At 43.2% G+C, this 17876-nt stretch overlaps 1 protein-coding gene across 5 annotated transcripts in view; it reads right to left on the bottom strand.

Annotated features, from left to right (window-relative positions):
• Positions 1-222: 222 nt before the first annotated feature.
• Positions 223-17876, bottom strand: part of EOGT (EGF domain specific O-linked N-acetylglucosamine transferase) — a 19429-nt gene continuing 1775 nt past the window's right edge. For 3 of the 5 annotated variants that reach the window (XM_019504786.1, XM_019504788.1, XM_019504787.1), the window contains exons 3-16: positions 17331-17431; positions 15783-15891; positions 15584-15678; positions 14600-14704; positions 13145-13251; positions 11767-11870; positions 9609-9701; positions 8480-8551; positions 8241-8327; positions 7041-7109; positions 5079-5140; positions 3951-4070; positions 2566-2668; positions 223-2203 (exon numbers count right to left, since the gene is read on the bottom strand). In XM_019504786.1, the coding sequence (XP_019360331.1) occupies positions 2057-2203; positions 2566-2668; positions 3951-4070; positions 5079-5140; positions 7041-7109; positions 8241-8327; positions 8480-8551; positions 9609-9701; positions 11767-11870; positions 13145-13251; positions 14600-14704; positions 15584-15678; positions 15783-15891; positions 17331-17431 (1374 nt within the window). In that variant the 3' untranslated portion in view covers positions 223-2056. The remainder of the gene's footprint in view (positions 2204-2565; positions 2669-3950; positions 4071-5078; positions 5141-7040; positions 7110-8240; positions 8328-8479; positions 8552-9608; positions 9702-11766; positions 11871-13144; positions 13252-14599; positions 14705-15583; positions 15679-15782; positions 15892-17330; positions 17432-17876) is intronic. The other 2 variants (XM_019504789.1, XM_019504790.1) reach the window with 2 other exon arrangements.

The following is a 17876-nucleotide window of genomic DNA, read 5'->3' as shown; positions in this document are numbered from 1 at the left end:
TGCCGGGCCCCCTAGAACCTGACAGACAGCGATCAAAGACGACTTGCAAACACATGTTCTTTACAAATACTCTCTCTTTATATAATCTCAAAGCGCGTATATTTATGCACGTTTCATAGTTACAAGTTTTCCTTGTTCTTAGAGTTAAAAAAAAAACACCAAAACCCTGACATATTTACTGGCTTAGTCTTCTTTTATACATTTTTTTCCTTTGTAAAAAAAAAAAAAAAATGAGGTAAAATAAAAAATACAGTCATTCTGTATTGCTCAAATATTTGTAATTCAATAAGGCATTTTTCATGTCAAGAAGTGCAATTTTGCTTCCACAGCTCTTTAAGAAGTAAAATACCTTTATCTGTAAGTCACCAAACATCCGACTCTAGGAACTGCACCAAATATCTTAATGCATTCTGTTTTCAATCCATCTCGCTTTTCCTATACTCAGCTGAAGGTCAGGAGAGATCTATATGAAAGTTATGCTTATGGTAATTCATCTTTACAGTTATAGGCAGGGCAGTAAGCATATCTACACTCTGTGAAATTGCCTATGATTGTTAGAGAATGGAAGTCAATAATACCTACAGTTATATCACTCAAGTGTTTACACTTCATGTATGCAAAAGCAAGAAGGTTTGAGTTTTTGTGTTTTGGGTTTTTTTTACAAGTATACACTCTGCCTCAAGCTACCGAGACATGATACAATTATAAAAGAAAAATGCCATAGGAATTCATCATGAAAAATCCAGCATATAACAAGAAACTGTTGTTTATCTGTTCAACTCGGTCCTCAGATATTTCTACAGGTTTGTACAGATAGCTGTGCTCCCAAGGAAGTCAATGGGCATGCTTCATGGACTCCTGCAGGACCTGGATCTTAGCTCAAAAGGGAGTTTTCTTAAAGGCCTCGTTTGGCCCCCACTGAAGCCAGCAGCAAAATTCCCACCAACTTCCACCCCCATGAGCAGGACTTTCAACATCTCTCCCCATTTGTTTAATATTGATCCCATTCAAGCCAACAGAAAGCACCCCCATTGAGAACTGGCCCTACCACAGGAACAATTTTTTTTGCAATATAAGTCCATTTCAAAGCACCTGCATTTGCTGTCATGTTTGCCCCAAGAAACCCACAGCTCTTTAGCATGTGAAGACAGACAACAAATAGCATTTTTTGTTCGGCCTTCTGCCCTAGAAGCACATTTTTCATGAAACTTGATGAAAACCTTGGAATTATCAACTACCTAAAAGTTTGTACCACAACTGTTTCCCACCCTTTGGAAGAGAAGCCTGACATAATCCAGAGCCAGAACTTTTTAATAATTTTTGATTAATTTTTGGAGGCAAGAGCCAAGTGAACTACTGCTGCTTTAAGGCTCTTAACTAAACATGCAAGGCACGCTACCCTGCATCTTGAAAATGCTTCCAAGTTTAAAATGGGACCCTTGGGTACACGCTGTATCAAACAGCAGTTGTTAAGCTTTACTTTAACTGCTTTATTCTAACAGGTATTTTTACAAAGAAACAGCTTAAAAATCCGTAAGTGATAGGAAGTCGATTTCTACTCGGGTATTGAGTTGTAACATTTATGGTACTACAGCATAAAAACTTCAAGGCCAAACAATACCAGCACCAAAGGAGGAAGGTTGGCCTTTCCTCCATCCCACAACAGACTTCAGAAACGCCTGTGTATTGAATCTCCCTGCCCCAGCTTGCTCCTCTGGACACACAACTTGCTACAAGACAAATCTGATGTGAAATGGGTGGACGTTCAAATCTTTGTAAACACAGGACAAGCAGCTTACGATTAGAAATGCAAGGGATCAGTGTAAAAGAAAGTCTTGATAAATAGACATTACATACAGACAAAGACTCCTATAATAAAACTCAGATCTGATGAAATATAAAAATACTGAACATTCAGAGCATTTTGGTCAGTGGATAGTGGGGGTTCCCCTCCCCCTATAAGTTAATATACATTTATATCCACCAGCTTTTTTCTCCTATCTTGCTCATAAAAATAAGAGTGTTATTTTAAATAATTTTAAATCTGGAACCTGATCTAGAATTCATCATGTTTTACCCTAAACGGCCACGTGGAATGCTGCGATACGCTATTGGCAGCTAAAAGCACAAGGTACATAAATTCTTCCACATCGAAGGAGTAGTTAGTAAACTTTGGATGTTTCCCCAGTGTCGGGTGGTGTCCCTGGAAAAACAAAGTAGGTTTAAGAAAGCGTACACATTCGAAAAATGAGTCATGAATTGAGCAATCAGCATTTTAATGTATAATCTCAAATCCACTGATTTCCCTTACAGCAACTGTGTCACTAAGTAACTGTGTAACAACAGTGTTATTGATGGCTTGTACTAACAGCCAATTAATTTCATTTCTCTTCCTCCCCCAACCCCACCCAGCTATTAATACAAAATGTCTCCTAAATCAGAGGAAAGTTCATTTGGGCTAGCTTACCAATATCACATTTCACATACACAAATAAAGACAAGGAAAACAAATTTACTTTTAATTAATTAAAAATAGCATCCTCCCCCACACCTGCTATGCATTACCTGATCCTGAGGAAAGACTTTGTCCTTTTTTTGCCAAGTGATATAGTGAACACCTCTGAGCCTTGCTAAATCCAGATAACACCGTTCATCTTCACAGTTGTACCTAGGGACATGCAGAATCATATAGTTACCCTCAAAGACTGCCCTAAAATACAAATACGTGTTGTTCATTTGTAAGGCAGCAAAACCCAGAGCCAAATTCTACACTTTAGACAAACTCATTAATTGAAGCAGGATTGCCCAGGATAGAAATCAATGCTCTTAATGAAATGCAGTATACTTGTCCTGTGTATTTAGAGTAAGGATGTCTCACAATGATGCTTCAGAAGAAATATAGTGACAATGGAAATCCCAGGGCAATTTAGGTAGAACAAACTGCACATAGCTGTGCTGGAATTTAGCCAGGATGGTGGTACCAAGCACTCTTACTCCACTAAATAAATCATAGGAACTTCAACAGTCAGGGCTTGTTCCATTTCCTCACCTGATTTAACTCACTTGGAAAATCAAAACGCCCTCTTCAGGTATGTTCAGACAAGTGTGGTACATGGCACCGCAGCTCCACATTGCACACACTGCTGCATATCACGCATGCCGCATATGCAGTCATTCCCTGCACTGCTAATTTCCAGCACTGGAGGGTGGGGATTTGACCCCAGGAGTTCCCAAGGGTCCAAAAACCCGTGCCTTAAAAAAGCAGGGCAGCACATGTGGTAGCAGTGCATGCCTCCCAAAACTAGAGCCTGGACAGCCGGAGACCACTCTTCAACTGCTGGCCAGGCTCCCTGCTGCAGGAGCGCTGCAGCTGCAGCTCCTGGAGGCCTCCAGGAAAAGTTGCTGGCCCCAGCCTCTCCCCTTTACCCAGGGCAACATGCCACACGCCGGAGTGCACATGGCATGGGAGTTTCCTGAGGACAAGCAGCAGTAGCACACATTGTGCCGCTACTGTTTGTCCATAGGGAAATGCACATTCCCACTCATGGGAACATGCCTTTCTTGGCAACATCAGGGTCTTTTACCAAAACAGACCCACTGGGAGAATCCAACCCATGTTCCTCCTCCTCTTCTTTTATTTTTATTTTTTTTGAGTCTTCCCATCCAATCACCAACTAGATGATTCCCTGCTTAGCTATGAGATCTGATGAAATCACAAATAAGGATTCTTTCAATCCTCCATCCAGAAGAATAACCTTCACTCACCTAGTCTAAAGTTTCAGCCCCCAAAAGGTGAACATTATGAACAACTGAAGGACGATGGTTATAATGGAAACATGCAGACAACCTAAGAGCTGTTACTGTTGATGCTACAATACCAAGAAGGAATCGTTCCTCAAAAAGGCATGGAAAAAGTCATGTGTTAAAATAAATGGAATAAAAGGACTTACAGCTCAAAAACGACAGCCCAGTCTGGGAGAAAGAGCAGATGCGTGAGTCCAGCTCCATGCATGCCGATGAATATATCGGAGTTGTGTGTGATTCTCAACTGTTCTGAAAATGCAAGTTCCCTGCAGACAACATAATACTTGTTAGCATCCAGAATGCCTCCTTGTCTTAGCACAATTAGCTATGTTCAAATAACATAAAATTCACTGAAGGAAGGGTAATTCTGGAAGAGGACAGTGCTCCAAAGCATGGATATCTTTGAAACAACAATCCCCTAAACTGTAACCACTCTGCCCAGCACCATTCACCGCAGGAGCGGAGACAGCACGTTTTCACACCTTCGCTCTAACAAGACTCCGCCGCAGACTTAAGACTTTCTCAGGTACGTTCTCCAATTAACCCTAGCAATGTGCGATCATCACCTTATGTAGGAACAGGCATCCAGCTTAGTCTCAGGCATCTAGAGTGGAGGGCACTAGATGGAAACCTGGAGACCTTGATTCAATTCCTGGGCCTCCCGCTGACCTGCTGTGAACCTAGGCGAGTCATTTCAACTCTTGGCCTCTGTTCCTTTGGGATTTGCTTGCTTAGACTAAACTCTCTGGGGCAGGGACTGTTTGCACAACGTGCGTGCACTGCCTATCTACCTAGCACCTCCATTTCAAATAAAGCGTCTTGGCACCACCATAATATCTAATGATAACAGGAGATCTTACACCCATTAGCATGCAATGACGGAAACAAATAACAAAAGAATTGACCAGCTGACCTACTAAAGGGACTAAAGGGCACCAATCTTTGGTTTCTGCCTCTCAGCTCCCCTAAGGATTGGTAATGTTGGTGATCACCAGCAAACCCAGCAGCGGGACATGAACACACTTGCTTTGGAGGATTTAGGAAGGTGAAGTTCTTCAGCCTGGAGCTCGTCCAACTTGACAGTCATTCTTGCACAGCCGGCTGCGGGGTAGGGCACGTCGAGTCAGTTCCCACAGCAACTGCTTTTATACTGACAGCTCTTGGGTTTTCAAAAACAAGCTACACCCAGGTAGGAAATTCTGCGGGGGTCTAGATCTTAACCACCACAGACAACAAAAGAGACAGACAACATGATCCTCTCCCCACATACGTACTTGTACTTGTAATCTACTACTTTGACCTCAAACGATGAGACTGTCTTCAAAGCATTGACAAGCTAGAAAGAAAAGAGTAAGATTTAGTGAGGTACTGATGTTACTTCCTTTTCCCCAGCCCCCACCTGCTTTCCACCTTCTCCCCATATCCACAGGGAATGACACTTGAGATAAGAATGCCTATTTCCACTGCTATAATGAAGGAGTTTGCTTTCCAGTCTCCACATCTCAGGTCCCAGTGCACAGGATAAGTGCCTGCCTAAGCTTCTGACAACATGGATATTCCTTTGCATCACCCCATCTACCATTCACTGCCTTCTTGCACGTCGGCTGATTAAGCGTATGGAAGTACAGCACTGCTTGCACTTTTGGAGATCACTGTTTTTTATATGAAGCCTAGCACCTGACTGAGTACCACTGAAACCACTAGGATTTGAACCATCGCCTCGAAAGGGGCAGCCCAGACTCTACAGGCCAGATTTTTCAAAAGTGTTTGTTTAAGTGTGTAGAGATGCGTCTTAGTTCTCAGCAGCTGTTTGTAGGCTCAGTAACTCCACTGTAAATCTACCGAGCCTCAATCAGTTCTCACTTCATCCAGCTTCACAAAGGTATGACTCCGTTCACCTAAATGCAGTAAGTCCTGATTTACACAATGTGCTGCAATGAGAATCTGGACCTCTCTAGGATTGGAGGTCCATCCAGCAAGGTGTTTAATGCCTAAACTTAAAGCACAGGAACACACCAAATGAGGTGAGCTTTATAAACTGCTAAACCTAATGCCACACGCTGTGATTAAATTTTATCTTGCAGCCAGCATAAGAAAAAGTGCTCCTGTGAGGTCAAGGCCCAACACTGAAGCCATCTTCTGATTTGTACCAAACCTACTACCTCGGTCATCACAGGAGAGCTCTGCAGAGCCTTCCTGGGATACATCACCCAATACAGTTCACTCACATTCAAACTACTTTGAAAATATGTTGGCCTAGGTAACCCACTGTCCTTAGTATATGGGTCCCCTCTAAATAAACTATCGTGCCGATGGTCAAAACACATGGGCATTATCACAACAGCTCTTAAAGACAACAGGGTGCAGGAGGAGAGAGATGGAGTCAAGAGTATTTTTCCCCTACGAAAGTACCATCAAGAAAAGATGCTAACCTCTCTCTTCTTGGCATGTGTCCATTATAAAAGCACACTACATAAGGCAGCAGAGGGGAGGCAGCGTAGTCCAGTGGATTGGGACTGGGACTCTGGAGATCTGGGCACTGCCACTGACCCGCTGTGTGATCTTAGGCAAGTCTCTTAACATGTCAGTGTCTCAGTTTCCCCCATCTGTAAAATGGGGATAACAATGCTTAACCCACCTCTGCAAGTCACTTTCCGAACTAAGAATGAGAAGTGCTAGATGTTGCCATTTTATCAAAGGTGCACCTTAACTGCAAAACACACCCAGTGACCTGTGATTTGAAAATGCAGGCTACTTTGAAAGATTCAAGTGTGCACACTCAGTGAGAGCTATAAGCACAATTTGGAGTATTTCATTAGTCTGCTGGTTTTCAGCACGGACCTGTCAAAAAGTCTAGAGTGAAGATGCACCAATAGGAACCTGAAAGCACAGTAGTCAGCCAAGTAAAATTTAGCTTTAACATCATATTGTGGCTTTGTCTTATTGTCTGAAGAATGGGTACATCTAATTTAGCAGCCCTACTGGCCATCCTTCACCAGGCTCCTCAGATAAATTTACAAAGCAACCAGGCTCAAAACCAGGGGCGTAGACACGGATACTGGCTAGATGGCAACTCTGCTTACAGTAATCCTAGAGCTGAGCACATTTATTCAAGAGTTATCAGACAGTAGTAAAGCCCTAACTGTTGTGCCCAATAGGTACGTGTTGTTGTTGGCTGTTTTTTTTGGGGGGGTTGTTTTTGTTTTGTTTTTTTTTTTTAAAGAAAATAACCCAACCTCATTCTGGTTTAGTATTTTCCGGTAGTCTGTACTGCGCGCAAGTATCGTGACTCGAATTCTCCCATCCTAAAAAGACAGAAGCAGTGAAACATCCGTAAGGCCCCCAAATAAATCAATAGGTCTCATATGATTAGCTTTAAAGGAAGCAATGGTTTGAGCAATCAAGTGTGTTTCCTGCAGGTAAAGTAAAAGCCTCGAGCTAAACAAAAATTTCAAGTATTCTCCAAAAACAATAAATTAAAAACGTCTTGCAGCTACTAGAAATGGAATATTTATTAAATTACCTGCTTCTATTCAAAAAGAACTGCCGCACTACCTGCCAAAATAGCATCTGAATGCAGGAAAAATGAACAGATCATCTGTTTTCTAAGACCCCTGGAAAAAAATGATTTCGCCCATCTACCAACTCTTGCTCTCTTCCCTTCAAATCAACTGGGTCCTTCGGGGTAAATTTTCCAAGCAAAGTAATGAGATTTAGCCACAGGACACCCATTAGTGACAGTGGGAGGTGAAGAGCTAAATGCCCCTGCGACGTGTTGAAAGCATGCTACTTAGCGACAACGTGCAGGCTACTCTCTGGTAAATACTTCAGAAAACCAAAAGTTGTAGTTATCAACACAACTGCACCAAGTCTGCAAGCTCAGTGCCAGGCTTAATTGGTCCTGTTCTACCCCCAAATTGGCCAGGACAGTGAGGCTCTACACACGCATAACCTAAGCCCCTGCAAAAAAAACCAACCAGACACCTTGCAGTACTTTGCCAGGTTCCCTCAATTAGGCTTCAGAGCAGTGCTTGCTGGTGGTGCCTTCTGGAGGTCGTGCATCTACACTTCCTGACCTGGAAGGGCATTTGTTTTTGTGCAGGGATATATGGATTAAGAGTGGGGGAAGGATGGAAGGGAAGAGACTGGGGAAGGCAGTAGCTCCTCAGCATTACAAGAGGAGGTCTGAAGGCTTCTCCAAGGAGAGAGGACATGGGAGTGCCTTTTATTTATATGCTCAGGTGTAGACTAATGGTGTTGACTGACTAGCTGGCAAACAAAAGGAAGAACCAACACAACCCCACGAGAGACAGACTATAACACCTACTACCCTTCTCTGCTGGATCCAGCTAGATACTGCTACTTTTCTGGGCATGAACGATGATGGCTTACAGAAAGGATCTGCAAACTCTAAACCTGAATAGTATAATTCCTACCTTGGGTCCTTCTTGTGTGATATTTAATCTGTGTAACACGTGCTGGGAAAATGCTCTGAATAACCCAGTACCGTGACAGCCAGAGATCTGAAATCAGAGAAGTGATTGGCATTATCACAAGATGCTCTGCTTGCAATCTACCCTCAGACTTGGTTTGCCAACACTGGGAAAACTCAAGCTCTGGAACAATACATATGTGGATGTCTAGGCTCCACAGCAGCAGGATAAAAAGGACTCACCAGTGGCGTATTATAAAATAAGCCATAGCGCATTCGAGGCAATAACGAAAAGACAGCTTCCTTGAAACATACCTGAAAAGAGAGAGCATTAACATGTAAAGGTCACACGCCTACAACTGATTTAACAAGGACATCTTCCATACTCATTCAGTGCACATAGTATTAATACTGAAAAGTCCCCTTCAGCTCCAAATCAGGGACGGCCACTGAATCGTACAAGAAACAGCACAAAAGGCTGGAACGCGTCATTGCCACGCCATACAGTTCTCACATTAGGGGCTAGTTAAAATGCAAGACTGAAAAGATCAAATGAGGAGCAGGAAAAGACAAACATTTGGTACGATCGGCTGCTTCAGGCATCTATAAATCACAGGTGGGCCTGTCTTTGTAGGGATCTGTAGACACCATCTGCTAAAACACAGGTAGGTTTTAAGTACAATTCTCCTACAGAAGGCTTTTGTGGAGGAAAAAGGGCCCACTACTGTAGGCTACAGTTTATCAGCGCAGGGAGTGGAGATTAGAGAAGATTATAAATGTCATCATATACGTATGCATATGCCAAACTTCCCTGCTTCTACACAAGGGGGTGTTTTTGGAGTGCTCTTCCCTCGGCGCCAAGGCTAAAGGTTCAGTTACAGTGCTGTCTGCTCTGACACTACCAGTTTTCATATATATAAAAATACATGAAATAACATCCTTGAAATATAATCCATATATAATACTTGAAGTATGATACATGAAACAGAATATATATTATATAATACTTGAAACAGGATATATATTTCAAGTATATTATTTCACATATATATAAACTGGTAGTGTCAGAGCGGGCAGCACTGTAACTGAACCTTTAGCTTTGGCGCTGAGGGAAGAGCACTCCAAAAAAACAAAAAAAACAACAAAAAAAAACAACAACACACCCCCTCGTGCAGAAGCAGGGAAGTTTGGCATATGCATACAACACCACATGCGGCCACAAAGAACTAGCTTACGGCCTCAGTTTTCACCTGAAGGAAGCCCCGACTTCAACTGGTCCAAAATATTTGTCTTTGAAAAGGCAGGAAAGGTCTAGCACATCACCCTGATAACATACAGGCTAGCAGTTCTGACTTAACATGCAATCCCATACCCTTTTGGAGTCAAACGCTTTCAAGTGTATTATTTCGTAGTCCGTAAATGCCTTCCATGTCTCACTGAACAAGTCTCCATAACCATACGAGCTCTAGGAAGAAAGACAAAAAAAACAAACGTATGCACACCTGTGAGCAAATGAATGCATATGAAAGAAGCCCTCACTGAATGATGGTGAATTCTATGCATTACATTAGTTTCTTGCATGGGCTTTGTCACTTTAGTAACTAAGAGCCAGCCTAATATAAACCACAGTCATGTAGAGCATCTAGGCTGATCCTTACAAGTGTACAGGAGCCTAATTTGAGATAAACAGGCCTATAAACTCTAGTCTAGACCACACTCAGCATAAGGGCAAGGGGAGGGTGTAGCAGGCAGTTCTTGCCAACAGAATACCTCTGGTTGCCACCTACAACCCCCAACTTGAGCAACTTGGACACCTCCAACCCTTTCTGGAAAATAACCATCTCCAGGTAGCCACGAAGAACAACCCTGTCCTGGCTTTCAGGCAGCCTCCCAACCTCAAACAGCATCTCTCCAGCAGCACACTACTTAACTCCTATTCGTAGCAAGGGACCAGACCTGGCTTCAGGCCTGGATGCCTTTAGTGCCTCCTCTTCAACAGAGACCACATCATCATGGGACTAAAAAAAGCCTACAAAACAGAGGCAGGGTCCAGAGAAAGAGAAGAGACTCTAAAGGACGGCATATATTTCATTAGCTGGGAGCCTTTCTACTTTCATGACCCCACTTCTGCAATGAAGTTTTACTGAACTGTGGGTTGGATATAGCTCACCAGCAATACAGGAACTGCTTTCCCAGATCAGTAGTGACAGTCTCATCTTCAAAGCCGGGAGCTCTGCTCCTCCACAACGGAGCAGATTGTCAGGGAACACGGAAACGTCACTTCTGCACGTATAGGACAGGGGTCCTACAAGTGCATTCCCTACTCACTTTCTGGCTTACTTCACTTAAAAGCAATGCTAATGAGGATAGAACAGCAGTGCTACAGTAGCTAAGAAGTATGCACATATCTAATTATGTTAAAAGGGAAAAAAGGGGGGGGGAGGGGTAATGCATAATAAGCTCAAGACATTCTTTTAATAATCAAACAGTCCCAGCAAATCAAGCAGGTTCTTGGTGCCATCATCTGGTAGTATAAGGGAATAACACTGGTGTGTAGACTCAATAAGTAAATTCTTGTAAGCAATGCACACCTCTTGCACTCATTCTATGCTGCGTATTTGTGAACTACAACACAACATTAAGATATCAACACCCTCAATAACACAGGAATTAACAGAAAAAGTATCCCAGTTGTCAAAAGTCCTTCACAACAATACTGTGACATTTTTGGCCTTTTAAGATGATCTTAGGCACTTATTTACATATGCCTACACAGTGTTGGTGACCTTAACATACAGGAAGATGCATGCTTATTTTAAATGGATTTGCTTCCAATATAGATTCATAGACATTAGGGTCAGAAGGGACCTCAACAGATCATTGAGTCCGACTCCCTGCCTGGGCAGGAAAGAGTGCTGGGGTCAGACGATCCTAGCCAGATGCCTATCCAGCCTTCTCTTAAAGACCCACAAGGTAGGGAAGAGCACCACCTTCTTTGGAACAATATATTAGGGCGCATATACATGTGCAGCAACATTGTTCTGATGCGCTGCAATTACAGCATGTCAGAGCAGACGAGGTTAATCGAGTGTGCTGGAGAGTGGTTCTTACTGCGCTCTAGCAGACTCTAGTGCCACATGTGTCAGCATCCCCATGCTGAAAAATGATGGCAGGGGTGCTTTAACTAAAGCTCGTTCGATGAGCTTTAGTTAAAGCACCCCTGCCACCATTCTTCAGCACAGGGACACCGATACACGTGACACTCTGGGCACTTTAATTTGAGCAGTTCTCAGAGCCACTCTAATTAAAGCGCCTCCTCTCCCACCCCAGAACACATGTATAAACACCCTTAGAAAACCTTAAAAACAAATAGTTTTTAATCAGCTGTGTCAGAAGCATCATATTAAGTGAAGTGCTGGAAAGATTAGCTTGTAGTTGAGCTAGGACACATGGAGGGAACACGGACAAGAGCAGATGCACTATGCTGTATCTACGATAGGACTATTCCACACCTTTCCAGAGCTACTTACCGTATCCCACATGACAACATTGACATCGGTGCTGAAAGAGTTGTTAACGTGCTGGGTGATGTAAAGATTGACAAAGTCACAGAAGTGATGGTACATATTGACACCTGAGAGGAGAGGGGAAACATTTGCTGAGATCTAAGAAAGCAAAGCCGCATTCGTTCATGTTTTTGTGGATGAGCACATTGAGTCATTTCCTTTTGAACAAGACAGGTCTTCAGCCCAGCATATGGGACTGTTGGCAGTTTATATTAGTTTTCCCGCTCGTAGAACTGAGGGCTTCTTATACCCCTTACAGTGGAAGTCAGGGAAGAAAACACTAATGTCTTGGAGATTTCTTAAGCCACAGAACAGCCAAATGCAGCAAGCAATAAAATAAATGTAACTTGTCATTTCAACTTAGATGCGCAACTGGTTTCTGTTGCATTCTAAAGGAGCTACCACAGCACAAATCCTTTGCTTCATCACTGCCCAGTTACATGGGAAAGTACCAGTGCTATATCTTCTGTAACTGTTTTCAGGGTGTTTAGGGCATCAAGGTCAGCTCTGCTTTGGCCTCAGTCTTGCAGAGCTGGGGATATTTGGATGCCATTGATCCCAGGTTATTGCTTCAGCACCAATGCCAAAGCAGGGATCAGCTCAGTAGTCTCTCATTCAGAGTGCTTTCACTCGCTCCTGTTTCAAAAAGGGCCTAACAATTATCTGAATGCTAAACTAAAAAGTATTCTCCTCTATTAATGTTATGCCTCCCAAACAGAGCGTTAGAAAAGGTTGACAAATTACAGAAGGGCAAACCATTTACAGTAGCACAGTTTTCATAAAGCCTTCAAGCCTTGGCTGCCTGAGGGATTTGGATACAGTGTCCAGTAGCAATCACTAGGACTTTTGCAATAAGCTAACTACCATACTTCACACCCCGCAGCTGCTTATCATCGAACATGAAATGGCTCTTTTTATTTTAAGTTATAAAACTACATAAAATTGCTTGCCTGATTTTTTTTCCCCCCTTAGATGCACAACTTACTTCCCCCACATAGTTGTTATAGATTCTATATGTGCAGAAGCTGCAGTTACTAAATTCACACAGCAGAAAGTAGGTTATTTCTACTCCTATGATATGCAAGTGATATTAAATTAGTCACCAGCACATAGTCAGTCAGCATGCAAAAGAAGTGGTCTGACAAAGCACAAGTTGGATTATACTAACTTCACAAATTTTGCTTCTCTATGAAAAGGGAACGGAGAAAAAGTGTTCCAAAACATGTGCGCACTATGTGCATGCATTCACAAATAATGCAAGGTGCAACTAAATACACTACATCAGGGTAACCCCTTCTTCTCTTTCACCATGTGACGCAGAAAAATACAAAGACCTTGTTACCTGCATCTAATTTCATGAAGTAAGTTGGCTTTTCAATAACAATGTCGCATTTCCCGTCTTCTATGGGTCTGAAACTCAAGCGAGTAAATGTCTGGAGTTCAGCGAACCTGGAAATATTCATCCACAGGTCACACATCTGACTACGAGTACCAATTCCGCTCTTACAATTCAACGATCATTAGGGGAAATTGATATGATGAACAATGTTCCCCATGTTGAATAACACTTGACAATTAAAATTAATTTCAACTGAAACAGATGGTTCTGAGGCTACAGGCTTCAAAAAGGTTAAACTGTGCCTTTGATCTCAGGAGTTGAGCAGCATCTTTGATCTACAAGTCAAGGCAGCAGAGAAAACCTTTCTGCCCACCCACATGTCCAGGCTGCAGTTGATGCAAATACATTAATTTAAGTACATACAAGTCACATGTGCTGATGTGCATTTAAAAGGCACTTGAATGCCAATCTGAATACTTTCCTAAGAGCAATAACCATAACAGCACAGCTGACGAATCTGCCACTAATTAGGAGGGATGTCTATGTCCACTGGAACTGGATGGGGGTGTTCAGCTGATGGGACTGAAATTACCAAACACGAGAGAGAACAGTTAAGAGGGTCCAGACAGAAAGATCCAAGAAACTCTGGTGTAGCCAGGGGATGCCCAAATGGAAACAGAATGAGGAAGAAAACTGAAGCCTCAGGTGCCTCCAGGCACAAGGGAGCTACCTGCAGTTGCATGTGGCAGCAGCTCTGAAAAAGGCAACCGTCCATCTCCAAATACCCAGCTTCCAAGGAAGGCCTCCCCGAGCATCTGCCCCATCAGTCCAAACACAGGCCTGTGGGGGCAACCCTGACCATGCAGAACAAGCATGATATTAGCCTCAGTTCAGCAAAAGGCTCAAGTCAAGAGCCCCTCAGCTGAATGGAGGAAAAAGGGCTTTTGACCCCAGAGGTACTTTACAGAGGCAGCAGCCTCACACCTTCACCCTACAGTCAGGACAGGTTTAGCTTTGTTGCTCCCAGCCATGCAGCTTGGAAATCAAGCCCTGGATTTCCAGTTTCTAGCACTGCGCACAGTCATTTCCAATTCACTTCAGAAACCATTTCAAGTGGTTCTCAAGCAAAAAAAAAAAAGAAAGGAGTGCTGCTTTGGGGTCAAGGTGGGACAACGGCCTTTCCTCCACAAAACCGTATTATCCGCAGCCACTACAACTTAGCCCTGTGGGCTATTTTGACTCTCTCCCACATGGATGTTTCAAAACCAACTGCTGCAAATACATAACAGTGCACGGGATGGGATCTGCACTCATTCCTCGTTTGCAAGAGTCAAGGTTTTCCCAACACAAACACATTTGCACTAAACACCCCACTGAGAGCCGCTAGAGCCCAGGAAAGAAAGAGTGAGAAAGAATAAGATAATTTCACTGAGAAGCGGTCAAGACAGCAAATCTTACCAAGACTGCAGAGGACTCTTGCGCTGACCTTCTGCCAGGAAAGCTCGAACATCAAGGTTGCAAGAGCCACCGATTTCTCCTTTCTGGAAAAAGTCCTCCCTGAACCTGGAGGAATAAAACCCCATCAGCACAATATACCCGACCCCAGTGCAGCAGTTCAAGAGGGGTCAACCCAAGCCTGAAGCAATCCAGTGTGCCATTAATGCAATATGGGCAATGCAATATGGCTTAGCTTTCCCAGCTCCAGGGCTCAAGCCAATGCTGCCAAGTCACAGTTCAGTACGGTGCTTCAAGTTGAAGTATGAGACATCCCTCTGCCATAACCCAAACTTACCCAAACTTGCTCAACTGGCCCTGTTGTCTCTATGCACTACATTCAACCGTAACATTTCTTTGATTCTGGGCAGGGGTGGCCATATTCTCACACGTACAACACACTTCTTTCCCCAAAAACCAGCTACTAGGAATTGGAGTGTGCCTTATATGTGACAAATATGGTAAAAGCAGGTTCTGTGAAAATATTATATGTGGTAAGCATCCTAAATTCGGTCTGTCTACCTCCTGCGCCCACCCACGCCACTTGATACCACCCAAGCAGGCAAAGGATGGATTGGATTCTCTCGCCACCACTTCCTCCTTCCATCTTTTGCTTTGAACAGGCCAACTAAACCAGGCCTGCAGGCCACACAGACAAGAGATAATCTGCTTTGCGAGTCCTGACGGGCCTTTGCACAAGCCCAACACCCAGCTAATCCGTCCTATCTGGACATCAGCATTTGCTGGCAGATTTCAGCAGCAGCAATTTAAGGGGCCCTGGAGACTGCAGAGCTGAAGCCTTATAGTGAGATAAAGTTTTAGCAGGCAGATACCATGATGAAGGGTGCACCAGATATGCAACAAGTCTCCCTCCCTGCAGATATGAGTTTTGAAATACATTTTTCCTGGTGTTTCCTGGTCACAACAGAACATGAACGATTCAGAGACCTGTCATGACTCCTCTTGGCAGTCCTCAAATCTATGTACAGGTTGGTAGCTCTGCAATACTGAAGGTACTGTGAACAGGTAAGCGAGGAATCCCCCTGGGAGAAACAAAACAAGTAAGGGTTGATTGTAAAAAAATTAACATGCTTACAAGACAGCGCAGCCTTCACAAGTTACCTATTTAATACCCACAAACACCTACCATTTCCATTGGCTTGCAGTGGGTTCTCATTTCATCCAACCGCTCTCTTACGTAGCCAAAGTCAGCTTGTTTCCAGAAAATCTCTTGAGCCGTCTCAATGCTGTTAGCCCTGATGCATGGGGGAAAAGATTCAAGGTCCTTCCTTTAACATACATTAGCTTTCTGATGTGCCCCTTTAATCCAGATGGTAGGAGAAACTGTTTCATTTTTCACTATCCATAGGAGACTTCAAAATAAGCCAGCCATGATAAAATGAATATTCACACATTTTTTAAGCATCACAATGCAGGGCCTGCTGGGCAACAACGGTTAACAGAGGGACTGTTTAGTCCAGGATTCGCAACGTGAAGTAGTCACAACCCAGAAGTGAACAAAACCAGGACAGCAAAAATGGAAGATACGTGGACACAGACAGGAGACAAAGACAGCTGGTTACAAAAGCCCAGAGCCTGCAGAACAATCCCCACCACGTGCGACCCTCTGCCCCCCGTTTCGTGTATTTTCTTTGTATGTTAGGTTACTAAAAATTTGCTCTAGCTTCTACCTAATATGAAGAAATACTCATGTATATATAGTGCTTGGAGAACACAAGCTTATATATTTATTTTGGACAGATAGGAAGTGGGACACTTCGGGCCCAAGTCCTGTACAGAAGAGAGCCTCCCCAAAAGGCTCTTATGATTTCTACCAAGACATTATAATAGAAGTAACCACTGGGTTTTTCTTTACGCTTGGTTTTAAAATAGTTCATTGCACTTTGCTTAATAAAAGAAGTCAGAGTTAGTAATTATAATTACTTCTGCTTGTTCTTAACTGCAGTAGCCCCCATGACATGAGTCATATCCCTGAAAGGGCATTCAAGAGGAACAATTATTAGGCAATGAGAGGCCAAATCGCACTCCCCTGGGCTATGTATTTTAGCAGCTTATATAAATAAAATGTCTTGGCACACCATCATTTGAAAACACCCTTTCAGCTAGCCTGGATCAGGAGATGGAGTCCTCCTTTAAGCTTGCAAGTTCAGGCCTTAGAGGGTACACCACAGGCTGTGGGCAAAATATGGTCCCCAACTCCCTCACCACAAGAAGGATAGTGACAGTGAAGAGCTATGGAGCTTATTGTCTATCCTGAAGCTACTACAGAAACACAGACTAGAACAGAAAAACCAGCCATGGCTGTTTCCTTCCCATTCAAGTTTCAAAACAGGAAACGGCTTATCGTCTGGATACGGGCAAAAATCCCCACCGGAGCAAGAAGCTAGGTTCCCCGATAGGGTGCAAAAAAACCCAGATTATCAAAAAGTCATGGCTTTAAACTAAATTATAACCAGGTTAATAAAACATGCTAGCAGCAGGTATGTCAAAGCATGAGTTTTCCCTTAGACTCGCACAAGGAAAAAAAGGCTTTACACGTTACAAACGTTTCCATAAAGAGCTTCGTGATTATACCCTCTGCTAGGCAGACACAACCGCAACGCTCCCCAGGTGACACGAATGCAAAAGCAACATGGCCGTCCACCTCATCCATGCATTTAAAGAGGAAACTTACCATCCAGTCTCAACATAGTCACACAACGGGTAACTGAACCTGTGCTCTGGCTTGCAAGATTTCTCATAGCCCCAGCAGGATTTTAGTTTCTTCAAGGATTTCTAGAACACAGAGATCCCCGTTGAAAGCGGCTGCCTGACCTCCAGTTTTAAAGCCGACATACGAGTCGTGCTTAGTCAAACATCCTGTCTCTTGAAAATAAATCTTGCAGAAATCTTCCTGTTTTCTGCTCTCTTAAACAGTATTCTCGATAAGGAAACACTCGGCTTGCCCATGCACGACTTAACGCACATGGATTTGACTGGGTGTGTAAGTATTGCCACGGATATCAATATGGCTTGGCGTGGTAGATGTTACGTGCATATATAGTGTTTTGTTCGATAAGGCCCTTTGAAACTTAAGTTGCAATGAGTCTCATGCACACCTGACAGAGAAGGGCAAACAACCTCAGCCTGGTAAAAACTAATCTAGTAATCCTATAATAAAGCTCCTTTCCTATGCAAGGTGTAGTCCGGCATAAACAAGCCTTTTTTTTTTTTTTTTTTT

The sequence above is a fragment of the Gavialis gangeticus genome, unplaced genomic scaffold (assembly GCF_001723915.1).
Source record: "Gavialis gangeticus isolate Ggan-Ray unplaced genomic scaffold, GavGan_comp1, whole genome shotgun sequence".
NCBI lineage: Eukaryota > Metazoa > Chordata > Crocodylia > Gavialidae > Gavialis > Gavialis gangeticus.
Note: the sequence above shows the minus strand (reverse complement) of the source record. Positions and strands in the feature narration are given on the sequence as shown.